The 25,650-nt window shown below is 51.4% G+C and overlaps 1 protein-coding gene and 1 long non-coding RNA gene across 7 annotated transcripts; one reads left to right on the forward strand and one right to left on the reverse strand.

Annotated features, from left to right (window-relative positions):
* Positions 1-4,607: 4,607 nt before the first annotated feature.
* LOC144284997 (uncharacterized) lies at positions 4,608-10,064 on the reverse strand. The gene is made up of 3 exons (XR_013353379.1): positions 8,768-10,064; positions 8,368-8,482; positions 4,608-6,981 (listed from the first exon to the last, which is right to left on the reverse strand). It is a non-coding gene; the product is annotated as an uncharacterized LOC144284997 (long non-coding RNA).
* Positions 10,065-10,371: 307 nt separating this feature from the next.
* Positions 10,372-25,604, forward strand: EPHB6 (EPH receptor B6). 6 transcript variants are annotated; one of them, XM_077850215.1, is made up of 19 exons: positions 10,380-10,556; positions 13,512-14,269; positions 16,965-17,039; positions 17,340-17,538; positions 17,811-17,875; positions 18,039-18,792; positions 19,525-19,680; positions 19,924-20,280; positions 20,376-20,500; positions 20,649-20,811; positions 22,540-22,654; positions 22,916-22,968; positions 23,154-23,273; positions 23,403-23,650; positions 23,908-24,081; positions 24,302-24,451; positions 24,698-24,891; positions 25,013-25,168; positions 25,277-25,604. In XM_077850215.1, the coding sequence occupies exons 4-19, from the start codon at positions 17,439-17,441 to the stop codon at positions 25,383-25,385; spliced, it is 3,039 nt and encodes a 1,012-aa protein (XP_077706341.1). In that variant the 5' UTR covers positions 10,380-10,556; positions 13,512-14,269; positions 16,965-17,039; positions 17,340-17,438; the 3' UTR covers positions 25,386-25,604. The 6 variants fall into 6 exon arrangements, with proteins under 6 accessions (XP_077706344.1, XP_077706341.1, XP_077706342.1 ...); XM_077850216.1 differs by having other exon boundaries at positions 13,512-14,119; XM_077850217.1 differs by having other exon boundaries at positions 13,512-13,821.
* Positions 25,605-25,650: the final 46 nt, after the last annotated feature.

Raw genomic sequence — 25,650 nt, forward strand, 5'->3', positions numbered from 1 at the left:
TAGCTACCTCACTCAGTTCCTACTAAATTCGAGTGAAAGAAAATGATGGCTTTTGAACGCCATTAGGAATAATTATCCCTTCTACAATCTATAATTTGATCATGGATAATTACGTGATGTAACAATAGAATAATTAGACTTGTTGCCCTGTGTTTGTGTGTGGCCTCGTCACGCCACGTTTGCTAAATGATATTTTTATATGACCTATTAAACTTAGTCAACTTTACAAATGTCATGGCTAAGAAAGATTTAGATAATTGCAATGTGTGTGATACTCAAGATTGTAGTGTAGTGTCCTCTAACACTAGGAGCATTCATCCAATACAAGCTTTTATACCAAATTATTTCAATGGGCTAGACACTGTCCGGAGATAAGTAACCAAGCCTGAGATGGAAATCATTATGGAGCCCATGGTCTCGGGAAGAGAAAGACATTCTCAAAAATGACACAAATAAATACATATTTACGCACAAGAGTAAATATGATGAAAGAAAAAAACACAAACCCTGTGAGTGTAATAGGATTTCAGAAGGTTTTCCTGAAACAGCAATCTGTGAGCTGAGGTGGGTTTTTTAATTGTAGTAAAAATATATGTAACTCAATATTCATCATTTTAATCACAATTCAGTGGCATTAAATACATTCACAATGCTATGTGATTAGCACCACTATGTGTATCCAAACATTTTTTCATCTTCCCCAACAAAAACTCTGTCCTATTAAACAATAACCCCTCCCCATCCCAGTCCCTGGTAGCCTCTATTCTATTTTTCTGTCTCTATGAATTTGCCTATTCTAGATACCCTATAAAGCTAGAATTATACAGTATGTGTCCTGGATCTGGTTTATTTCACTACACATAATATTTTCAAGGTCCATCTGTGTAGCATACCTCAAAATATGGTTCCTATTTCTGGTTGAATAATATTCCATCATGTGTTTATACCAATTTTTGTTTATCCATTCATCAACAGATGCTTAGATTGTTCCCACCTTTTGGCTATTGTGAAGAACGCTGTTATGAACATGGGCATACAAACATCTATTCTGTGCCTGCTTCGGACTCTTGGATCTATACCTAGGAGTGAAGTCGCTGGCTCATGTGGTAGTTCCACCTTAGCTTTTTAGAAAACCGACTAATTGTTTTCCACGGGTGCTGCATTATTTAGCAATCCCATCAGTGATACATGAGGGTTCCAATTTTTCCACATCCTCAGTATTGACTGGTAATTGTCCAGTTTTTAAATTCTAGCCATCCTAGTAAGGGTGAAGTGATATCGTATTACGGTTTTGATTTGCATTTCCCTGACTGATGAACGAGGTTGAGCATCTTCTCTATGTGCCTATTGGTAATCCGTATGTGTTCTTTGGAGAACAAAAGTTCTTAATTTTGATGAAGTCCAATTCCTCTGCTTTTTGTTTTGATGCCTCTGCTCTTGGTATCATGTCTATGGAATCATTGCCAGATCCAATGGCATGAAGATTTTCCCAATTGTTTTCTTCCAAGATTTTTATAGTCTTAGCTCTTAAGTGTAGGTCTTTGCTGCATTTTGAGTTAATTTTTGTATCTGCTATAATATAAAGGTCCAACTTCAGTCTTTTGCATGTATACATCCAGTTGACCATGTTTGTGAGGATTTATTTCTGGTCTGTGAGCTGAGATTTTTAAGAATAAACAGGAGGTAACTAGCTGACCAAAGACAGAAAGTCTCCCTAGGTAGTTTGAGCAAAAGTATGATTTTCTTTTTAAGAAATGCATGCATGAATGTATTATTTTTCTATTCCTCTTTCATATACTACACTAAATTAATCTGGCATTTAAAAATCTCCTTTGGGGGGAATCCTGAATTATTTACTCTACTCTGGGGCCTCTAAGAGAACAATAAAGAAGGTGATACTAAACCCATTTTTCCTTCTTCATCTTATAACCAACATGAATCATTACTATGCCACTTTTTTTTTCTTCTAGTATCCAACAGGTAGCAGTGATTCAGAAAAGCGCAACTCACAAGGCCAAACATTAATTCTCATAGATAGTACAGAACAAAATTATAAGGAGGAAAAACCTAATTATCTAACAATTAGTGAAGCCCACCTTGCCTGTAATAAAATGAGTAATTACACTATTATGAAGAGCAGTGTTAGCAAAGCTGCTTCTGGGCAATAAGACTGCGGGAGAGAGGAAGAGCGAAGTTGGTATTGTCAGTAGAGATTTAATGAGAGTTAATATGGGAAATTTCTGTAATTTTTATTAGTTTTATTTAACATTTTACACGTCAAATGTCTTTTTGTCATTAATTTACTTTCAGTGGAATGAACGAATATAATCCAGTTAAGGAGTGAACTCTATCTTCCAATACAGAAATAATTCCATGTTTTAATTTAAAGTGATTAAACTTTTGGGGCACCTACCTGGGTGGCTCAGTCAATTTAGCAGGTCCTGATCCCAGAGTCCTGGGATTGAGCCCCGCAGACATCAAGGTCCCTGCTTCTCCCTCTCCCTCTGCCTGCCACTCTGCCTACTTGCACGTTCTCTCTCTCTGTCAAATAAATAAAATCTTAAAAAAATAAAGTGATTAAAGTCTTTAAGCCTATATTTTGTTTGAATTTGAATGTGACTATACTACGATTTAAAAAAAAATCATCTCTCACCTTCACACTGCATCCTCTTGGGTATATTATAATAAAAAGGAAGCTCATTTCTAAGTGTTATCTCTTTTCATGATTGCTACTTTAGCTACACAAAGACTGGAATGAGCTTGGAAGTTATTGCTTATAAGAACCTAATCAGTGGCACCTGGGTGGCTCAGTGGGTTAAGTATCTGTCTTCAGCTAAGGTCATGATCTCCAGGTCCTGAGATCAAGCCCTGCAGCTGGTGCTCTTCTCAGCAGGGAGTCTACTTGTCCCTCTGTTCCTCACCTCACTTGTGAGCTCTCTCTCTTTCAAATAAATACATAAAATCCTAAAAACAAAACAAAACAAAACAACCATCAATTCTGTAGACAAGTCAACATCATCTTCCCATCTCTCTTTGGGTTATAAGGGTGCAAGGATGAAATCAGAGGGAAGGTGGGAAACAGAAAAGATGGCAATTTTCTCCTTCCTGGTGTGTGTGTGTGTGTGTGTGTGTGTGTGTGTATTTTAATTCCTTGGTTTAAATATTTCAAAATTATATATTTAATTTTAACAGTATTATTTTGTACTATCACCAATAGTTCCACTTTCATCTGAGAGAAAAGGGTCAAGTTTCTCCAAATACTGTCTCATTTATATAAATATTTTTAGGCATGCAAGAGACAATAGTTCATTTCAGTGTATTATAAAATGTGGAAGAGACTCTGTTACTTGCTGCATGAGGAAATTTCACAGCGTACTTATTCCACTGACTTACCATAGAAATTGTTCTAGAATATTATGCTTATTAGGACATTGTACTACGCTTGACATCTGTCACTTTAATTATCCTTTCTATGTTTTAATGCTTCCTTGTGATTTTTTATCTATTTTTCCTTGGATGAATGAAATATATCCATTTGTTTTTAGCTTTTATCTCTGATTTGTAAGGTTAACACTCTTTTTAAAAGATAATCTTTTTGCCTAGTTATGTCAACAATAACTATTGACTTCCTTTGATGGGCATCAAGGAAATTAACACCGATGATATCCTCATCTTTGCTATCTCCCTTTCATATCTTGCAGGCTGCTAAATTGGAGTTAAAATCTCCTTTAAGAAAAAAAGACTTTCTTTTTATGTTTACATTGAGTATTTTTCTTCGGTTGCCATAATTACCCTCAATTACTGAATTTTCCTGTTGTTATTAGTGTTTTGCAAGTTTATATTTTGTTTTGTATTTTACTTATCCTAGAATTTTATCCTACAATTTTAGATAGTTTCAGTGATTATAGCCACTTTTTCTCAATCACAACCTCCCTAATGAAGAATGCAATTGCTTATTCATCTCTTAATTATTTAGAGTACATTTGTTGTGTGTCTTGCTGGAAAACAGTCTTGAGTGGTAAATCTTCCAAAAATTTACAGATCTGAGAACGACCCCAGCTTGATGTTCAAAAAGAATAAGCCCTTAGTTGGGGATGTAATGTTTGAGTCTAACCCAATACAGCTGTATGAAGCTACAGGTAAAAAAAAAAAAAAAAAATTCCACAATTACAGATGTTTATTTTTTCTCACGTAACATAAAAAGTATATGTCGTTGCCGGCTTTGGCTCAAGTGCCAATATGGACACTGACGCTCCAGCATCATGTCTGTGGTAGGCAGAATAATGGGGGGATCCCCCAAAATATCCATATCCTAATCCCTGGAATTAGGATGTTATGCTGGTTTACATAGTGATGGGGAATTAAGTTTGCGGATAGAATTAGGGCTGCTTATCACCTGATTTTGTGGTAGAGGGATTATCCTGGGTTGTCTGGGTGGACTCACTATTACTAGAAGTGGGAGAAGGAGACAGGAGAGAGTCAGCAAAATGATTCAGCCCAACGTTACTGGCTTTTGAGCTTAGAGAACATCAGTTAAGGAATGCAGTAGACCCTAGAAGTCACACTAGAAAAGGCAAGAAAACAGATTCTCCCTAGAGCCTGGACAAGGAACACAGCCCTACTACACCTTGATTTTTTTAAAAAACAGATTTTATTTATTTGACAGAGAGAGAGAAAGGAGAGGGGTGGGGAGAAGGAGAGGGAGAAGCAGACTCCTTGCTAAGCAGGGAACCCGGTATGGGGCTTGACCCAGGACCCTGAGATCATGACCTGAGCCCAAGACAGACGCCTAACAGACTGGGCCACCCAGGTGCCCCTCACCTTGATTTTTTTAAGCCCAATTTAGCCACATTTTGAACTTCTGACCCAACTCCAGAACTGTAAGGTAATATTTGTGTTGTTTTCAGTCACTAAGTTTTTTATGGCATCAATATCCCTATACAATGTCCAAGGGAGGGTTTCAAAGTGAGGCGGAGGCAAAAGAGCCACATCGGTCAAATCTCCAGCTCTTTATAGAAATCCAAAGGCTTTCTCAGAAGTGCTGTCAGCATTCTGTTTTCTTCTCAAGAACCAGGGTCAGGTTTGGTATCCACCCCTAACTGTAAGAAAGGCCGGGAGGGCAGATATTTAGCCCCTCACCTCAATCCTGTGGGGAGCTAAGAAGAGCTGAGAATGGCTTTTGAGAAATGGACCAATAGTGTTATACTTTCCTTCTAAAAACTCTGAAGGTATTATTGACTACCTTCTCATTAATCAATGCTCCAGAGAAGAAACAGGAAGGCATCTTGATTTTCACTATTGTTAAATATAAATACTGTGTGTGTGTGGATAACATAAGGTATTCACTGGAAAACTTTCCCCAGAATGTTTGTTGGCATTGATTTTTGCTTTTCAGTTTTGCATAAAAATGGCAAAATCTCTATATTTTCAGTCTCATGATTTTTTTTTACTTAATTCAACTATTTAATAAATATTTGTTAAGTTCTTAATATGTGCCAGATGCTGAAATAAATTTTGTTAATTTTTTCTTTTTTTTTTCCTTTTTGTGTATTTGATCTCTCCCATTCTGGAATTATTGTTATTTTAAGGTTAGAATTCCCTACTGTATTTTACAAACCTTTTACCTTCTCTGTTATTTAAAAACTAATCAACTGATGTCTCATTTCTTGAGCCTTCCAGGTTCATGTAATGTAACATGGTTTGTTTTTTCCCAGAGTTTTGTCATTTTTTTTCTTTCTGCATGACTAAGATTTTATTTTGGCTATTGTGCTTTTCTCTTTTTTTTTTTCCCACTCCTTTTTTATTCCAACCTTTTAAAATAGTTTTTTGAGTCTGCTTTTAACTCAGCAAGAATATAAGGTGAAAACATGTTCTTTAAACTCTTACACCATTACTCCTTTTCTACTTTTCCTCAGATTTCTTAAAAGGCTCAAGTTTTGTTGGGGGTGTTGTTTACTCATTCTTGATATTGACTTGTTCCTTTGTTGGTGCTTCAAGGTCTGATGTGAGAGATTCCAGTATCCTGTATAAATGTATAGAGAACTACCATCTAAGACAGGGAACGCCCGCACAGTCCAACAACCAGAAGATGTTCCAGCCACATCTAGGGCTGGAGGCAAATCTTGCAGTCACACAGATCACCTTTCCCGTTTAGGGGGATGCAGGTGTTTTTAGAGAACACCATCCAGGACCAGAGTGAGAGGACGAGACTGCATGTGGTGAGAAGAGCAGACGAGGGCATCATCTGCTCCATGTTGTGGATCATCACATCTCCTGTCTGGATCTGAAGAACGAAGACACAGCAAACAAAGGAAGTGGCATGCAGTGCTTATCAACCCTGTCCTGCCCATGGGGACTGCCCCGGTTCCCATTAAAATGTAGAATGTTAAAAAAAATGTAGAATATTTCCAACTCTGAGTGTTTATAAGAGTAATTGCGGGGGATTTATTATTTTTCTTTTGAGATGATGTCATAGTTATTTTAGTGATGGGAAGCTCTTAGCATTTCCATTCACTACAGTAACTTCCTAGGAATCACCTTTGAGCATTAAAAAGATGCATTAAATATGATGGCCCGGGAGAAAAATAACCAGCAAAGATGCCCTACAAAAAGCTGCTGTTTTTCTAGATTGCAGGCAAAGATACACATAACTGTGATCATCTTTGCTCATTTGTGACAGAGCCTGCTGGCCGCCTGTCCAATATTCTTTCTCCTCTCTCACAAACAGAACTTGAATTTTATTTGGTGCAGCATGCATTTCCCTGTCCCTTTCAGGCAGGGGTGGTCAAGCAACAGGGTCCTGGCCAATCAATACAAGGAGAGGGCAGGGGGGTGGGGATTCCAGAAAGGTCCTTTAAAGGGTGCTAGCTCAGCCAAAGCTCTGCTCTTGGTTTTGTGTCCATCTTCTTTTTCTGAGCTGAAGCTAACAGGCATTACAGCTGGAGCTCTGCTCACATGTAGAGAACCGGAGAACCAGGCGTCCTGGAAGACGGAATTATAAGAACCTAAGTCTTGTTGACCTGGGGCTTGCATAGCATTCCTGGATCACTCGATTTGTTTAAACCATGGCTGTCCAACTTTTTGCATTTGTTCTGTACAACTCTGCTCCTGTCTCAAGCAGCTGAAGCCAATCTCTAAGTGAGAAAACATTCTGTTACGAGACAAGAGCCCTCCTTTTTCTCTCTGTGCACTAATGCTTCTGAATGCCTTATGATTACTGCTTGGTTAAGGTTGGTTAAGGTTATGGTTAAGGTTACACTCAAAAGTGTAAGGCTCGCATTGGGGAACTTTGAGGATCACTCACTTTCAGTGAGCATCCAGGATATCAATCACCATTGGTCTAAAAATCACTTGCAGGGCAGCCTGGGTGGCTCAGTGGTTTAGCACCACCTTCAGCCCAGGGTGTGATCCTGGAGCCCCTGGATCGAGTCCCACATCAGGCTCCTGCATGGAGCCTGCTTCTCCCTCTGCCTGTGTCTCTGCCTCTCATGAATAAATAAATGAATAAATCTTAAAAAAGATAAAAAATAAAAATAAAATAAAAATCACTTGCAGACTAGGTTTGTCCTTCAAACAAACCTGTCCTGTAGGAAAACCCTAGAATGCTCTAGAAGTTTCTGGATGGGGGGGGGGGGGAGTTTGAATTGGATAAATGGGCACTTGACATTTTTATTGGGCAAAATATTTGGATATCAGACACCAGCTTTTGGGGAATAAAACCGTACTTAGAGGCCACAGGACCTCAAGACAGTTTGGGGAGGTGCCTGGGTCCCTGTGAGGTTGTGTACATGGAGCCAAAACTAATGTCTCAGGATAAGAGATCTGGGGGTTTTGCAAATTCCTTTACTGATTTTTACTAGAATGCTAATCATGGAAATTACTTATAAAGCTCTTTGTTTATAATAACATCGGCTTGCATTAGTCGTTCTACAGGGAAATAAGGAAGAAGGAAGAAATTGAGCATCCTTGGGGATTTAAAAGATGTGGAAATGGAAAAGCCTGAGAAGGAGTAAAAACAGACAAGGCAAAGAGGCAGAATCAAAGGCCCATCCCAAGCCACCTGGCGTTGCGCTCTCTGGAGCTTCTTTTGGCTCCAAATTCACATTATAGATGACTGTGTCTCAGGATAATGAATTCTGTGAGCCACAGACTTTATTGGGTCCTGCCCCTCAGCACAGAACAAGTTTAAATACTATTATTTTTTATTCACTTATTCTAAAACACTTCTAAGTACCCGATGCGTGCCAGGCTCTGAACAAATTATAGCAAAGATTTATGTTCAACTTTAAAAAGGGATTCATTACTTTGCTTTTTAATAGCTGCAGATGGCAGCATAACTTAACAATGCATTCTGTGCTATCCACCTACCTTTAAAACTTGGTTTAACACATAGGAGATGATGATACGGGGCCAATTGTAATCACATATTTAAACCTCTTTGCTTCCTGAGTACAATGGAGCTTTCTTTGAAGACTGGATGCCTCTCCAATGTTATCAACAAAAGAAAAATACTCATTACATAAGCCTGGAACAACAAGAACTTAATTTCATATTATAGGTACTTTACGGGCAGTGTAAACAATGAGCTCTATCAGACAAGGGAAAGGAATAAATACTTTTACTATAATGTCAATAGATGATGCATTGCAAATTACCACTGAAAATTTCTGGGGTTTATAAAGTAACTGCTGTTTTTGTTTTGCTGATACTTTTTAAACATAATTTCATCAGATGCTTTAAAAAAAAAAAAAAAAGGTTTGCAATTTACCCAAAGCTTTCTGGCAGTCCTGTTGTTACTGTAACTAGGATGAGTTATATAATATCGCAGACAATGTAAATTCAGGTTTCTTCGCAGAAGTGTTTCAAGGCCTCGGAGAGAACTGGTTTGGAAATGAAAGGAAGGCAGCTCTCCATCAGTGAATTTCAGGGCAAGGGGAAGAAACAAAGATATAGCTAGACTATAAATCCAGTGCAAGTGGATTTATTAAAGGTGCCCAAATGCGGAATCATTGAACATCATTAGGCTTATTAGTTGACTGCAGATCTCCAGAGTGAACAATCCCTCTGCCAAGCCGGGACCAGCTCAGCCGCCGGTTTCCATCACTCATTCAGCCAATTCATTAAAGCCTGTTTGTTTCTCCCAGGTGCCTCCTAATGAGTCGCATTGTTTTGCTTATTGTGCTTGTTGGCTCACGGATCTCTTTCACAATTTTCCTTGGTTTCTGAGTGCTCCTTAAGTACCAGTTTTGATCAGCCCGTTTGCAGGGAGTGCTTTACCTCGACTTGGACAAACGAAGTAAGTGGGAGAGTAAGATGCAGCCGGGAGGTGGGGGGGGGGGGGGGGGGGAGGCCGGAGGGAGCTCCAGCAGCCGCCTGTGCTCCTGGAAAGAACCAGCAGGTGGTAGCAGCACTTCGTGGGAAGGCCCCAGCCCCGCGCCGCAGGACCCGAACAATAGACCCCAGATCCCGTCCTCGGAGGGAGGAGAGGTTAGGGGCGGGCGGAAACCTTTGTCCCGGCGGCGCCCCTCGGCTCCTCAAGCCCTCCAGGCACCTGCTGAGCACTTCCCAGGGCCTCAGGTGCCCCCCCCCCCATCCCGGGGAGCGGGGCAGGGGGAGGAGGCGCCCGGAGGTGCACGACTTGCCCGGGCAATGCACAGCCAGGCAGGCGCCCCGCATCTGGCCTTCCCCGTTGAGCCCCAGGCTTCCCGGCCCTTTGGGGAGGGTGCGAGCCGAAGCCCCCACGTTGACCAGATCCGGGGGCACCCACCGGGAGGCAGACGAGTGTAGGGCTACACCAGGGCCACTTTCATAACCCAGATGCCCCCCCCACACACACACAGTCCCAGCCGCTTCCTCTTCCCCACCCCACCCCCGGAACCCTCCGAGATTTCTCAGTTTGTCTTTCCCTCCACCCCCTTCTTTTCCTTCTTTCTCTTCTTCCCAGCTCACGCCCACCTCAGTGCAAACCTGAGCAGGAGCTGACACAGTGGGTTTAGTTCCTAGAGTTGAAGCAGAGAAGCAGGGGTGGGGAGAGGGCGCGGGTGCTGGGCCCGAGCTGGCCGCCCCGCCCCGCGCTGGGCGCCTCGCTGCTGGGACCGCAGCCCGCGCGCCGCCCGGGGTTCGAACCCGCCGCCCCGCAGCCCGGCAGCGCGTCCTCCGGGGCCCCCGAGGGCGAGCCCCGCGCCGCGCAGCGCCGCCCAGGCCGGGAGGGCGGGCTCGGCTCCCCGGAAGGGGGAGGCGGGGGGGCGCAGGGGCCGGGCTGGGAGGGGCGCGGAGGGGCGGGCCGGGCTGCGCTCGCCCCTGCCCGCGCCGAGCCGAGCTGCGGGCGGCGGGCCCCGCGCCATCCCCGGGCGCCCCGCCTCCAGAGCAGAGCATCCCCGCCCCCGGCCGGCCCCGAGCCCCGGAGACGCGCGGCGGCGGCGCACCGGGCGGCGGGGAGCGGGGAGCGGGGAGCGGGGAGCCGGGAGCGGGGTCCCCGCACCGGGAGCAGACGCGGGCGGCGCGGCCCCATCGCGGGGCCTGGGGGGCGCAGACCGCGGAGCCTGCGGCGGCGGAAGGTGAGCCCGGGGTGCCGGGGGGTGGGGGGCCGTGGGGCGGCGCGCCCGGGGACAGAAGCGCCAAGGTTCGCGAAAGTAGAGGGGCCCCCGGACTGGGCCTCTGCGGACGCCCGGGGGCCTGCCGGGGCGGCGGGTTCCTGGCGGGTGCCCGGCTCCCCGACCCCGTTACCCCGGCCGCTGCGACCCCCCGCCGCGTCTCCGCCCACCGCGCGCGCTCGGCTCGGGGGTCCCGATGTCGGGGTCCCTCGCCAAGGCCGGACTCCCCGCGTTCTGAGGAGGATCGCCCACCCTAATGACTCCGGTGGCATCTCTCCAATCCCCGCGGAGCTGGGAGGAGCAAGGAGGTTGATCCCACACCGCGGCCCCCCCCCGCACCCCAACCCCCATTATCACGCACAAGCCTTGGAGTGGAGAGAAGGCTTGGTTCATGCTCCCCAGCCATAACCCCCAAGTTGCAACCAAAGTCGGCTGCGCTGCTGCCCCAGCTCCACCCCCTGCTCTTTACATCTGGGTGCTTGGCCCTACCTGCCCTACACCCCCATCCACCAATCTTGGCTGTCTGGCATCCTCACTCCTCCCATCCCTGGGGGAGCTGGCTCGGGGCCAGCATAGCCGATGTTGTAATGTCCCTGGCAGTGCCCATGGAGAGAAGCGGCTGGGCCTGTTCCCAATAAGTTAACCAGGGCCAGGCCCTCCGCCCCGCCAGGAGAACTTGACTCAGGTTCTAGAAGGGGAGACGCTGGTTGGGTGGGAAGGAGCTCTGGCGTTGGTGGTGGCAATGCAGGGGAACGTCCAGGTACTGGGCATTGCAGGATTGAGAGTCGTGGTTCGTGGAGGGTGCTAGCAGAGGGGACATTTGGTTCTCGCAGGGCAGTGGACCTTTCTCCTTGCGGGGAGATTAGGGCAGGGGCTTCCGTGTACCTACCCAGTGGCCAAGGGAGGAGGACTCCTTTGGAGTCTGCTGGTTCACTCAGGGTGCAGTGACCACTGTGTCACCGGAGTGCCTAGGAGCAACAGGCAGCGGTGGTCTGAGCATGGAAAGGGCAAGAACATTCCTCCTCGGGACCAGCTGCTTTCCCAGCTCATCACCATTTCCTGAGCTGGGCCCTGAGTCCTGTGTCCCCCTACTGGCCTGCCCACTAGGGGGAAGGGGATGGTGGGGTTTGGGGGGCAGGGAGCCTCAGGTTCCTCTTTCTCTGCTCCCCTGGTCAGCTCCCTCTCCCAGCCCAGATGTTTCTGCAGCAGCAGTGCCTGGGGCTGACTCGGGGTAGGGCAGGGACAGACCCAGGGTGAGAAGGGCTCATGGGCATCTGTCTCCAGTATGGGGAGCTCTCTGGCTCTGCTCTGATGTACATGCTCTCTCTCTCTCTCTCTCTCTCTCTCTCTCACACACACACACACACACACACACACATCTCTCCCAGCGTGTGTGCTGCTCCATATCCATCTCACCTCACACACACTCCCTTACACACTCTCACACCTGCTCCAGCAGGCACTGGTCACGGCTCCTGGGGGCTTCTGCGGTCTCCCATTTGCTCATCTCTCACAGACACGTACTGACTGTCCCAACACCCTCCCTTGTGCCCTTTTCCAAAGCCACGCATGTCCCCGGTCAGTGCACAGCCAGAGTGGCTCATTCTAAGTGGCTGTCTGCCACTCCCAGACACTGCCTGCATCTTAAAAGCCTCCCCCAGCTCCACAGCCTGGGAGTGGGAGGCACATTCATCTGCATCTGCGTGCTCTGGGGGACATTCTTGGAGGCTGGAGGCCTCGGGGGACACAGGACTCTCCTCTGCTAGGTAATCCACAAATTGGCTTCTCGAACCAGGGCAGCAGGGGCTAGAAGCACGGGAGGGCAGCCACCTCCTCACTGTCTGCTCTGGATGCCTCTGTAAGGGCTGATGGGATCCCTTTCAAGGCAGGCGGATGGAGCTCTGAGACTGAGACCATATCCAAGGTGGAGATTAAAGGGTAGCAGCATTAAGCTGAGCAAGGATTATACTGGAATTTCCTGGGCGTTTAACAGCTGCAGAACAGGACAGAGGACAGGACCTATGGTGCTGACCCCTCCCACGCTGACCCTGTGGCTAACAGGTGTGAGGACCAGCTCAGCAGCCACACCGCACATTAACCACTGGCCCCTTTGCCCTTGGGACCTTCCTTGCCACCCCCGTCCCCCCTCGGGCCCTGCAGCCTGCTTCGCCTCTCTGACTGTCCCGGCCTGGGCTCACTTTGCAGCGAGGCCCTTGTCATGTGTCCCCGGTGTACAGCCCTCTTGGTCTCCCTGGTCCCTTTAAAGCCACAGTCCTTCGCTTAACACAGAGCAAGAGAAGCCTGATATTATCAGTGGGGGCAATTTGAACTTCTTTGGAGAGCAGCCTAAAGAAAATCCAGAGATAAAAGTTATTTTGCTCATTCATTCCCAACTCCTACTGCCTCTTTATCTCTGCTTTCTCCTTATACGTGGAAATTTCTACATTGTTTTGAAACCTAGAGAGCATTGGGAGGGGACGATAAAATGTAAACATATGCTATGCTAGTCTAGGTTTTAAAAATCTTTTCCTTCTTTTTTGTTTAGATGATAATTATGAGATTTTGTTTTAATTGGAAAAATAAGATATGCTCATTGTAACATGAAAACCTGTTCAAATATACATAAGACAAAATTAATACCCCCCCCCCCCCACCATCCTTCATTTCTCCCTCTTGCAGTAACCAATTTTAATGTCCGGTACATTTTCTGCCATCATTTCTTCCAAGTTTATTTGGCTTATATTACTTAATTTTTTTAAAAAAACTCATTTTGTGGACTGAGGTGCATAAACTATTTTTAACCATCTCAGTTTGTTGATAAAATTATCACATTTAACATTTCAATTTGAGGACAGTTAATTTTTTAAATTCCTACAGATCTACTCATTTAATTTATTTTTAAATCTTTCATTTTTATAGATAACAGAACTCAGAAGCTACAATTTATAAGCTAAGAGTCTACACATCTTTAATCTTTGCCAGTTTCTGGAAACAAAACACAATTTTGATGGCTACGGACTGTCATATTTTTATAAACCAAAGAAATGTAGCAGGCTTGCAGATGCAGTGTCTCTACTGGAGCAAAAAGATGTAAAGTGATATATGTAGAGAAGAAGCTGAGAAAAAAAAAATGTGAAGTCATAGAATGCAATTTTTGTCATCTGAAATTTTGTGAAATGAGTCTTATTTTCTGAGCTACCATTTTCCATCCACGTTGCTGCTGCTTCTGGTGTGTTGTATTTTTAAAACCATGTACACATCTGAGACTTGAATGTTTTCCTGATTGAGAGAAGTCTTCTGCTCTTTCACGGGGTAGAAGATTTCTAAGCACTGACCGATGCCTTTCAGGAGCTGGAGAGGAGAGGGGGATCCGAAGCAGGCCTGCCCCCCTCTGTGTTGCAGAAGGGACGCACTCAGCAGCTTCCAGGATGAGCCCCTAGACTAAGCGCACGCAGATGTCCTAGGCCTCAACCACTGAAGGCACCTTTGAAAACCAAGTTCTAAGTCTCTCTTGTTCAGTATTCCAGGCATGTGGATGGAGCTGCGTGTTCTTGTCACTTATATTTCTGCCTTTGAAACTTGTTTCAAAAGAATCTGCAGCGGTAGGAATTAGCTGACAGCAGTTTCATCCGTATCTTAAAGTTTCGTCCTTCCTTGTTCTTATTCCTGCCGTAGAGGTACACCCAGGTTCTTTTTATATATTAAAAAATAAAAGATTTGCATTTATGTTTTGTTTGATAAGCAGGGATTGACCTCGCTTCCCAGTCTCACTCGACCACAGTTTTTTGGTTTTTTGTTGTTGTTGTTGTTGTTGTTTTTCCTGAAGAAACTTGTTTATAACCTTCGGTCTTCTGGATTCAAATCTAAAAGAGGTCCCTTCAAACAGCAAGGAACACTTCTGGGCACTTGAGAATCCTCCACCATTTTTTTTTTTAATGAACATCTTTGTTCTTGGTAAAAAATTGTGAACGATTATGAAAGCGGCAGTCCACACACCATGTCTCCATTTAATTCTTTTCTTTCTGATGCCTCTTGAGGACAGAAGCTGAGTGGCTTTAACATGTTCCCTAATTGCTTTTGCTCTTTTCTGGATCCTCTGGAGAGAGGCCAGCTTCATGTTGTCATTAAGATGCATGCTGAGGCTATGCATACACGCCCTGCTGCAGCCACAAGCGACTGTGTTGCTTGTGTTGTGGGTCATCAAAGCAAATACTTTGCCATTCCTCATCCTCTAGAATGTTCCATAGTGCACAGCTGATAGGATCTGCAGTACATCTCTTCCCTCTTGTTTTGCTGTCTCTCTCTCTCAAAAAAAAAAAAAAAATTCATTGAGATGCATCCGAAGTGTTTATTACGCCTTCTCCATGATTATTTGTCTTGATATAAGTTTAGGAAGACACAGTGCTTACAGTTTTCTTTTTGTACAGAATCCAGGATCCATCCATCTTCTGACTGAAAGAGGCTATTTTAGAGAATATCTGCTGAGCAAATGATATAATAGCTTTTATTGTTTAAAGACATTTTGCTGGCATTTTCAGTTCTTGATAACAGCATTCCTAAAGACCCTTTGGCTCTGGACAGTCTGGTCTGCCCTGGTGTGTCAAGTGTGTCTCCAAATTAAGCCACTGAGCGTTTGGGGGATGTGCCTACAGCATACGTTACCTCAGGATATTTATTAAACAGCATTAGTGATGGGGCCGTGTTTTTTTTTACTTCACAGTCTCCTTGTTCTTCTTTGAAACATTTCATCTGTGAATGATGCTAGCATCATTCGGGAGTGTATTTGCAAAGAACCTCTGTTTCTTAGGAATAATTTGCCATAGGGAAATGCTTCCCTTTTTTCTGGCTTTATTGAGGCACAACTGATGTATAAGATATAAGATAGTGTAGGTTTAAGGTATACAACTTGGTGATCCGGAAATGCTTCTTGCTTGCCTCCACATGCTCTAAGTTAAACTCCGCCTCGCAAGCAGGGTTCTAGGGGCAGGGAAGGTGAACTGCAGTGGCTGGTGGGCGAGTGCCCATCATGTGATCAGCCCACCCAGCTCTAAAAGCAGCGCCTTTTTGTGATGACCATGCGGAGGGACACCGAAGGCTTTGGCTTGCACCAGAGCCAGTGTTACTGGGAAAAATTAGATTAGCAGGAACCAAATTAGGATTTTCTGATTTATCGAAGTTAAATGGTTTAATAGTTTGGCTTGGACTGCATCGTGAAACATGCAACTTTCAGGATGGCTGTGGGTCGCCTGGCCGCACCTGTCATGGAGGAAATAGGCTCCATTTCTCAACTCCTGTCTTTGTTCTCCCTCTCAGCATCATGTCTTTGAACAACCTGCCTCTTATTTTCTCCTCAACAGAAATAAATGGAATGGACTTGCTCTTGTTCATGCAACTCACGGACTTTTGAGACTCAGTCCCAAGGGGACAGATGGGTCACCACTAATCTCTAGACCAATGAACAGAGGAAGGCCTGAACCCATTTGGGTCTTCACTGTGGCCCCCATCCCCCAGTCATGCCCTTGTGAGCTGGAGGAGGCGGGTGCTTGTATATGGATGGCCTTCTTACCTTAACCAGTGGGGATCATACTTTACACTGTTCTGCATGGACTGCTTTCCCTTGGAAAGTATGTTCATAATCAGTGCAAAAAAACACCTGCCCTTGCCCTTTCGTAAGGTTGTACCATGCTTTATTGGATATCTTCCTATTGATGGACGGCTACTTTACAGTCTTTTCCCTTACAAACACTTCAGCCACACCCATCCTTGTTTGAACATCCATGCAAACAGATCCAAGGATACGGCACCTGAAGGGCAAGCTCTCGGAAGGGCAGCTGATAGGTAGACATCACCACCTGTCCTTCCCACAAGACACACCAGTTTGAACTCGTAAGCACCGTGGATATAGAGAGCCTATCCCACATACCTTCTTGAACCCGGTGCACTATTAATCCCATAGGACAAGGTGGCCTGCCACTGCTGCTGTCCTCTAGTTGTGAGCAAACCAGGAGCGTTTTTCCCAGATACAGATAGAAGGCACACTTTTATCTTTCTGTAAGCTGTAGAAGAAATGCGCCCTTGTGGAGGGAGGACCATTGTTCACAAAATGTAGTTATGCCAGACCCAGGCGGCTCTACTCTGTGCTGGCTTACTCATCAGATGGGGTGGCAGGGACCTACGCCTAGGTCCCTCTTGCTCCTGTTCTCCTATCTTCCCATCCGTCACACCCCACAGCTCTCGTCTGCGGCTCCTCTCAGTGTCCAGATCTGATGTGAGGGAGGAGGTGCTGGGGAGAGGGAATCGTGTGTCCCAACGGAAGGCGTAGCTTCTACTCTGCTTGTTTTAATGAGAAGAATCTTCTGACTTCTGATACAGGGTGGCTCAAGGAGGAAGAGGACGGGAGAGTTAATGAAAAGAAAGAACTGAAATAGCTCCTTCCAGAAGAAAAGGGTAAGATTGGCCTAGAACTATATCCTATGCTCTAAGAGGGAGGGCTGTAAGGGATGCCCAGAGATGGGTCATCTGCAGGACGTAGGAACAGACTCACCTACTAGATGGCCCTCTAAGGTGGTGGACTTGGCACAGGTCAGGAGAGAGTCTGCTTCCGACAGGCCCTTACCCTGTAGTTGGTGCTGGGGTGGTTTGAGAGCCGTAGGACGAGACAGAGAGTCAGGTTTGGGAGTCTGGGCCATCCACGTAGCAATGTACTTACCTGCCACCTGCCTCTTCTGGTCCTATGTGCCTCCCTAGGAAGCCAGCTTGGCTGCAGACCCCAGGCTTACAAAGCAGCAGCCCTGCCTGCGAGCAGGGTGGTGGCCAGGGCAATGGTGGGAGCCCCGAAGATGCCCCATGGCTGCTGAGGGGGCTGCCCGGGCAGGGAGCAGAGCGGCGGGCATGCTGTGCAGTCTCTGGGTCCTGGTGCTGGTGTCCTCAGTTCTGGCTCTGGAAGGTAAGAGGGAAGGGAAGACTGGAGAACCCCCACCTGCCAGCACAGGTGGGGATGGGAAAGGTTCCGAAAAGGCTGAGAAGCCTGAAGACGTCAAGCAGGGGAAAGGAATGGGGAAGCTTCCAGAGAAAGGCTCCTGACAGACAGCTGTGCCCCTGCTGGTGAATGAAAAGGACAAGGGAGGGATCTTTCTGGTTTCCCCAAGGGATGGGGTGACGATGAGCAGTACTAGCGGGGGGCTTGGCCGCTGAGCGCCCCTTCTTGTCTCTGGGCAGAGGTCCTGCTGGACACCACTGGAGAGACATCTGAGATTGGCTGGCTCACCTACCCCCCAGGTGGGGTGAGTGTCACTCTTTCATCCCCCACCCGGTGCTCCTCCCCACCCTGCTCCCTGGGTTGGGGGCGCCCTGGGGAAGGAAGCCCTGGGTGGAGACTAGCGGAATAAGGCTCCTGCCCCCCCAGAGGCCCGGACCTCGCCCTCTCCTTACCCCGCCTCCCTGCAGTGGGATGAAGTGAGCGTCCTGGACGACCAGCGCCGCCTGACCCGGACCTTCGAGGCATGCCACGTGGCAGGGGCCCCCGTGGGCACCGGGCAGGACAACTGGCTGCAGACACACTTCGTGGAGCGGCGCGGGGCGCAGAGAGCCCACATCCGCCTGCACTTCTCCGTGCGCGCCTGTGCCAGTCTGGGCGCGGCCGGGGGCACCTGCCGGGAGACCTTCACCCTTTACTACCGCCAGGCGGAGGAGCCCGACGGCCCCGACAGCGTCCCCGCCTGGCACCTCAAGCGCTGGACCAAGGTGGACACCATCGCGGCCGACGAGAGCTTCCCCGGCTCCTCGGCCTGGGCGGTGGGGCCCCGGGGCGCCGGGCAGCGGGCCGGGCTGCAGCTCAACGTCAAGGAGAGGAGCTTCGGGCCGCTCACGCAGCGCGGCTTCTACGTGGCCTTCCAGGACACCGGGGCCTGCCTGGCCCTCGTGGCCGTCAAGCTCTTCTCCTACACCTGCCCCTCCGTGCTCCGCGCCTTCGCCTCCTTCCCTGAGACGCAGGCCAGCGGGGCCGGGGGCGCCTCCCTGGTGGCGGCCGTGGGCACCTGTGTGGCCCACGCGGAGCCGGAGGAGGATGGAGGCGGGGGCCAGGCAGGGGGGAGCCCCCCCAGGCTGCACTGCAACGGGGAAGGCAAGTGGATGGTAGCCGTCGGGGGCTGCCGCTGCCAGCCGGGCCACCAGCCGGCCCGCGGAGACAAGGCCTGCCAAGGTGAGGCTCCGCTCCAGACCTGCCCACCTGGCCCCCAACCTGGGCACGCCTCTCCTGAACGCTCCAGACTCCTTTTGTCCCCCCAGAAGGTCAGGAATAAGCTATTTAGGAAAGGACCCTTGTTATCTCCAGATTTACTTTCTAAAGCATACACGTTTGGTGTCATGCGCTCATCTCCAATTTCTAGAGCCTTCTGGAGACTTCCACAGCCAATGCTGAGCATCCAAGGGCTGCAGGCCCGAGTAGTGATAGAGGTCAAAGGGAGTTAAACTCCTGGGTTATCTTGCGATGGGTCCTTTGTCCCCATTTGCCGTCTAGTTAGGAAGGGGTCATCACCGGGCCAGGTGACCAGGATGCAGGTAGGAAAAGGCAGTGGAGACCAGCTAAGGGGAATCCTTCGGCTTGCAGGGCGGAGGCTGAGGAAGGCCTCTGCACAGGGAGGTCACACAATCAAGCCAGACACCTCTAGGGGTGCTTGGCCTGCTCATAGCCCCCAAGGCACCTCACTTTTTCCATCAGTGGAAATGCGGGCCATGGAAGTAATATCTGCCTGAGGGAGAGAAAGAGGGAAGGGGAGGGGTGGGGGTGGGGGTGGCCAGTAGGTCTCAGGGGGACAGAAGAAATTGCCCTGGAGAATGGAAGGCTGGAGGCATGTCTGTGGGATGGCTGTGGTGGGGCTCAGGAGGTGGAGGGTGGGGTGAGCCTAATGTCTCTGCCCCATTCTGCCCCCAGCCTGCCCTGAGGGGTCCTACAAGGCCATGGCTGGGAACACCCCCTGCTTACCGTGCCCTGCCCGCAGCCACGCCCCCGATCCTGCAGCCCCCATCTGCCCTTGCCTGGAGGGCTTCTACAGGGCCAGTTCAGACCCCCCAGAGGCCCCGTGCACTGGTGAGTCCCCCACCAGCCCCAGGGGTGGAAACAGGACTAGGGGTGGGCCGAGAAGGGGAGCCAGAGGGCACTACAGTGGGGCTGGTTTGCATTCGCAGTGACTTTTCTCCTTTTCGTTTTTTCCCTCCACTCACCTCCTTCTCACCGGACCCCATCCACGCTGGCCTGCCTCCCGCCTCCCCCCATCACCCCACCACTCCTGCGTCTCCTGGCCCGTCCCACTGTCCCCACCGGCCTCCCCAGGGCCTCCATCGGCTCCCCGGGAGCTTTGGTTCGAAGTGCAGGGCTCAGTGCTCATGCTGCACTGGCGCCTGCCTCAGGAGCTGGGAGGGCGAGGGGACCTGCTCTTCAACGTGGTGTGCAAGGAGTGTGGAGGCCACCAGGAGCCGGCCCCGGGCAGCGGGGGTGCCTGTCGCCGCTGCAGGGACGAGGTGCACTTCGACCCCCGCCAGAGGGGCCTGACGGAGAGCCGAGTGTTGGTTGGGGGGCTCCGGGCACATGTGCCCTACATCTTGGAGGTGCAGGCTGTGAACGGGGTGTCAGAGCTCAGCCCCGACCCTCCCCAGGCTGCTGCCATCAATGTCAGCACCAGCCACGCAGGTGAGCCTTTTGCTCTGCCTCCTTGGGAGCCCTCCCCTCCTCCTGCCACCCATCGGGGCCCGTGGGAACCCACCCACTAACCTCCCCCACCCCAGTTCCCTCCGCAGTCCCGGCGTTGCACCAGGTGAGCCGGGCATCCAACAGCATCACAGTGTCCTGGCCGCAGCCTGACCAGACCAACGGGAACATCCTGGACTATCAGCTCCGCTACTACGACCAGGTGGGGGGGTGGGGGTGCCCAGCAGGGCTGGTGGGGGAGACGGGAGGTGGGCCAGGGCCAGGACAGAGAGGTGCCAGACGCCGGAGGGTGGGAGCAGGGGTCGGTGGCTGGGACTGAGCAATAGGGAGTGAGTGGCTGTCACCCCCAGGCAGAAGATGAATCCCACTCCTTCACCCTGACCAGCGAGACCAACACGGCCACCGTGACACAGCTGAGCCCTGGCCACATCTATGGCTTCCAGGTGCGGGCGCGCACAGCGGCAGGCCACGGCCCCTATGGGGGCAAGGTCTATTTCCAGACGCTGCCTCAAGGTGAGAGGACGCCTGGATAGGGCAGAGGCAGCACCGGGGGTGGGGGGATTCGTGAGGAGAGGCCCAGGGGCCCTCAGGCCTTGAACCCTCATCTAGCACCCTCCAGACCAGAGGCCATGTGGGGCAGGCGGCTGTAGGGAATACTCTCATGCAAAACAGCTGGCCTCTGGGTCTGTGGGTGTGAGTGGGTGCATGGGGGGTGTAGGTGGGTGTGACTAGGTGCATGGGGGTTGTAGGTGGGCGTGAGTGGGTCCTTCGGGGTGTAGATGGGTGTGAGTAGGTGCATGGGGGGTGTAGGTGGGCGTGAGTGGGTGCATGGGGGTGTAGGTGGGTGTGACTAGGTGCATGGGGGTGTAGGTGGGCGTGAGTGGGTGCATGGGGGTGTAGGTGGGTGTGACTAGGTGCATGGGGGGTGTAGGTGGGCATGAGTGGGTGCATGGGGGGGTGTAGGTGAGTGTGACTAGGTGCATGGGGGGCTGTAGGTGGGTGTGAGTAGGTGCATGGGGGGTGTAGGTGGGTGCGAGTGGGTGCATGGGAGGTGTAGGTGGGCATGAGTAGGTGCATGGGGGTGTAGGTGAGTGTGAGTAGGTGCATGGGGGTGTAGGTGAGTGCGAGTGGGTGAAGGGGGGTGTAGGTGGGTGCGAGTACGTGCATGGGGGTGTAGGTGGGCGTGAGTGGGTGCATGGGGGTGTAGGTGGGCATGAGTGGGTGCATAGGGGGATAGGTGGGCATGAGTAGGTGCATAGGGGTGTAGGTGGGCGTGAGTGGGTGCATGGGGGAGTAGGTGGGCGTGAGTAGGTGCATGGGGGGTGTAGGTGGGTGTGAGTGGGTGCATGGGGGTGTAGGTGGGCGTGAGTAGGTGCATGGGGGATATAGGTGAGTGTGAGTGGGTGCTTGGGGGTGTAGATGGGCGTGAGTAGGTGCATGGGGGGTGTAGGTGGGCATGAGTGGGTGCATGGGGGTGTAGGTGGGTGTGACTAGGTGCATGGGGGGTGTAAGTGGGCGTGAGTGGGTGCATGGGGGTGTAGGTGGGCATGAGTAGGTGCATGGGGGGTGTAGGTGGGTGTGACTAGGTGCATGGGGGGCTTTAGGTGGGTGTGAGTAGGTGCATGGGGGGTGTAGGTGGGTGCGAGTGGGTGCATGGGAGGTGTAGGTGGGTGCGAGTGGGTGCATGGGGGTGTAGGTGGATGTGAGTAGGTGCATGGGGGGTGTAGGTGAGTGTGAGTGGGTGCATAAGGGGGTGTAGGTGGGTGTAGGTACGTGCATGGGGGGTGTAGGTGGGCGTGAGTAGGTGCACGGGGTATGTAGGTGGGCATGAGTGGGTGCATGGGGGGTGTAGGTGGGTGTGCGTGGGTGCATGGTGGGTGTCGGTGGGTGTGAGTGGGTGCATGGGGGGTGTACGTGGATGTGAGTAGGTGCATGGGGGGTGTACGTGGATGTGAGTGGGTGTATGGGGGGTGTAGATGGGTGTGAGTGGGTGCACGGGGTTGTAGGTGGGTGGGAGTAGGTGCATGGGGGGGTGTAGGTGGGCGTGAGTGGGTACATGGGGGGTGTAGGTTGGTGTGAGTGGGTGCATGGGGGTGTAGATGGGTGTGAGTGGGTGTATGGGGGGTGTAGGTGGGCGTGAGTGGGTGCATGGGGGGTGTAAGTGGGTGTCAGTGGGTACATGGAGGGGTGTAGGCTTGTGAAGCCTTGCCCACGTGTGATCCTGGGTGGCTGGTTCCTCAGGTGAGCTGTCCACCCAGCTTCCGGAGAGACTCTCCTTGGTAATTGGGTCCATCCTGGGGGCCTTGGCCTTCCTCCTGCTGGCAGCCATTACCGTGCTGGCCGTGGTCTTCCAGAGGTGAGCCCCTCCCAGCCGTGTCCCCACGCCACTCACCCCGCAGCACAACCCCACATCGTGGCAGCCCCGAAGCCCACTGCAGAAACCCCGGCCCCCAGAGCCCACCTCCCATCACCAGGCCCTTGCCCCTGGGCCGGTGCGAGGCGGGAAGAAGGGATCCAGCAGCCTTCACCCCACAAATGCCTGGCTGGAGAATGGTGCACATGGGGGCCGAAAGGGGGAAAGTGGGAGTGTCACTCCAGGACTCTGGTTTGTCCTCAGGAAGCGGCGTGGGACAGGCTACACAGAGCAACTGCAGCAGTACAGCAGCCCAGGTGTGGGATCGGGATTGGGAAGGAGGATGCTCACGGATGGGGCTGAGCACAGGGGGCAAGGCTGGGTTCCCCTGAGGTCGAGGGGAACTCCTCGGCCCTGCCTTTGTAAGTGGGAGGGCATGCTGGGGTGTGTGGGCAGCCTGGCCTTGTACCACCCACGCATAAGGCACCCCATTTGCCTACAGGGCTTGGGGTGAAGTATTACATCGATCCCTCCACATATGAGGACCCCTGCCAGGCCATCCGAGAATTTACCCGGGAGGTGGATCCTGCATATATCAAGATCGAGGAGGTCATTGGGGCAGGTGTGCAGGGGCCGAGGAAGGGCACGGGAGGGACCGGAGCCCCGCGTTTAGGATCGCTCCTAAATATGGCAGGACACCGAGAGCCCACATCCTTCCTCAATACCCCCTGACCTCCACCTGTCCTCCCAGGCTCCTTTGGAGAAGTCCGCAGGGGCCGCCTGCAGCCCCGGGGACGGCGGGAGCAGGCTGTGGCCATCCAGGCCCTGTGGGCTGGAGGCGCCGAGAGCCTCCAGATGACCTTTCTAGGCCAGGCTGCAGTGCTGGGCCAATTCCAGCACCCCAACATCCTGCGGCTGGAGGGCGTGGTCACCAAGAGCCGGCCCCTCATGGTGCTGACGGAGCTCATGGAGCTGGGCCCCCTGGACAGCTTCCTCAGGGTCGGTCTGGCCTGGGGACGGCGGGCGGGCGGGCGGGGGGCCTTGGGTCCGGGGAGCTTTGCCGTTCTCAGCCGTCCCAGAGATAGGGGACAGGGCCCTCTGTCTTTGCTGCCACCTCCCGGTCTCCTTCACTCCCAGGCCATCTTCTAATTCCCCACGCCCCTGCCCTTCCGTGCTGAGGTCTGCATGCGGTAGCTGGGGGTCCCCCCCTCCCCCCGCCGGCTGCTGCTGGCTGACCTCTGCCCCCGGCCCCTCAGCAGCGGGAGGGCCAGTTCAGCAGCCTGCAGCTGGTGGCCATGCAGCGGGGAGTGGCCGCGGCCATGCAGTACCTGTCCAGCTTCGCCTTCGTGCACCGCGCGCTCTCTGCCCACAGCGTGCTGGTGAACAGCCACCTGGTGTGCAAAGTGGCCCGTCTCGGCCGCGGTCCTCAGGTGAGAGCACAGCCCCGCAGGCTCAGGCTTTTGCAGAGGGCGCTGGAGGCGGAGCTGGGGCCGGGGTGCCCACCGCCGCTGGCGTGTCATGGCATCTGTCGGAGTGGAACCCGCCTGTGCGCCATCCAGGAGGGCACCCTGGGCAGACATCCCGGCTCGACACGTGTGACCGCGGCCGCAGTGATTGCTATCGTTGCTTCTCACCCTCCCCCCCGCCCAGGGCCCAGGTTGTATGCTTCGCTGGGCGGCCCCAGAGGTCATTGCACACGGAAAACATACGACTTCCAGCGACGTCTGGAGCTTTGGGATAGTGATGTGGGAAGTGATGAGTTACGGAGAGCGGCCCTACTGGGACATGAGTGACCAGGAGGTGAGCTCTTGACGCAGACATTGCTGGCTCCCCACCCCATCCTCCAACCCACCAGCCTCACAGGCTCGTCCGTGCTCAGCTTCTTAGTTTAGTTCTCTAATCCGCTCAGATTCTAAATTCCCTGGCTTCCTTCCCCCCCCTCCAACCGCATGCTCCACCCAATCCCAGCCCACCCACTGACCTAACGGAACGCTCCTTTCCGCCACCAATCTCTTCCCATCACCATGTTCTTCTACTAACCCCCAGGTGCTAAATGCAATAGAGCAGGAGTTCCGGCTTCCCCCACCTCCAGGCTGTCCTCCTGGACTACATCTGCTCATGCTAGACACTTGGCAGAAGGACCGTACCCAGAGGCCTCATTTTGACCAGCTGGTGGCGGCATTTGACAAGATGATCCGAAAGCCAGACACTCTGCAGGCTGACGGGGGCCCTGGGGACAGGTCTGGAGATTGGGGCTGGAGCCCGGGACAACCAGGGAGGGTAGATGCAAACCGGAAAGCGAACTGAGGAGAGGGGGCTAAGATGAAGGGGAGATTTTGACACCCCCCTTCCCCCACTTAGACCTTCCCAGGCCCTCCTGAACCCTGTGGCCCTGGACTTTCCTTCTCTGGACTCACCCCAGGCCTGGCTTTTGGCTATCGGACTAGAGTGCTACCAAGACAACTTCTCCAAGTTTGGTCTCTGTACCTTCAGTGATGTGGCTCAGCTCAGCTCGGAGTAAGCAGGGAGGGCCGGGGTGGGGGTCCCTCTGGGCCCTAGGCTAAGGGGTCCCACCTGGGATCTCAGAGGAGCTGGCCCAGACCTGACCCACTCCTTCCCCACCAGAGACCTGCCCGCCCTGGGCATCACGTTGGCTGGCCACCAGAAGAAGCTGTTGCACAATGTCCAGCTCCTGCGGCAGCACTTGAGGGAGCTGGGCTCGGTGGAGGTCTGAGGCCTGGGCGGGCGGCTGTGAGCTGAGGAGGCCTTTGTCCCCGTCCTGGCACTCGGGTCCAGGAGCGACACCTGGAACGCCAGAGACCATCTCTGTCTTGGCCTCAGCGAGAGAGGCACACCTGCCACACAACACCCAACCCTCTGGACGCTTCACTCCCTAGTCCTCCGCCCTCCTCCGCCCTCCCCCGCATTAAAGGGAAAGAAGAAACTTTGCAAATCGGAGGTGTAGTGAGACCTCAGTCTGCAAGGAAGGGCTGGGAAGG

This window comes from Canis aureus, chromosome 15 (genome assembly GCF_053574225.1).
Source record: "Canis aureus isolate CA01 chromosome 15, VMU_Caureus_v.1.0, whole genome shotgun sequence".
NCBI lineage: Eukaryota > Metazoa > Chordata > Mammalia > Carnivora > Canidae > Canis > Canis aureus.

What these genes read in the sequence shown, in the direction of transcription:
- EPHB6 (XM_077850215.1), top strand. Translation starts at nt 17,439, where the DNA reads ATGGCTGCTGAGGGGGCTGCCCGGGCAGGGAGCAGAGCGGCGGGCATG. An exon ending in TGTCAGCACCAGCCACGCAG is followed by an intron (nt 20,281 to 20,375) that starts GTGAGCCTTTTG and finishes CCCCCACCCCAG; the next exon opens with TTCCCTCCGCAGTCCCGGCG. An exon ending in GGGACATGAGTGACCAGGAG is followed by an intron (nt 24,452 to 24,697) that starts GTGAGCTCTTGA and finishes ACTAACCCCCAG; the next exon opens with GTGCTAAATGCAATAGAGCA.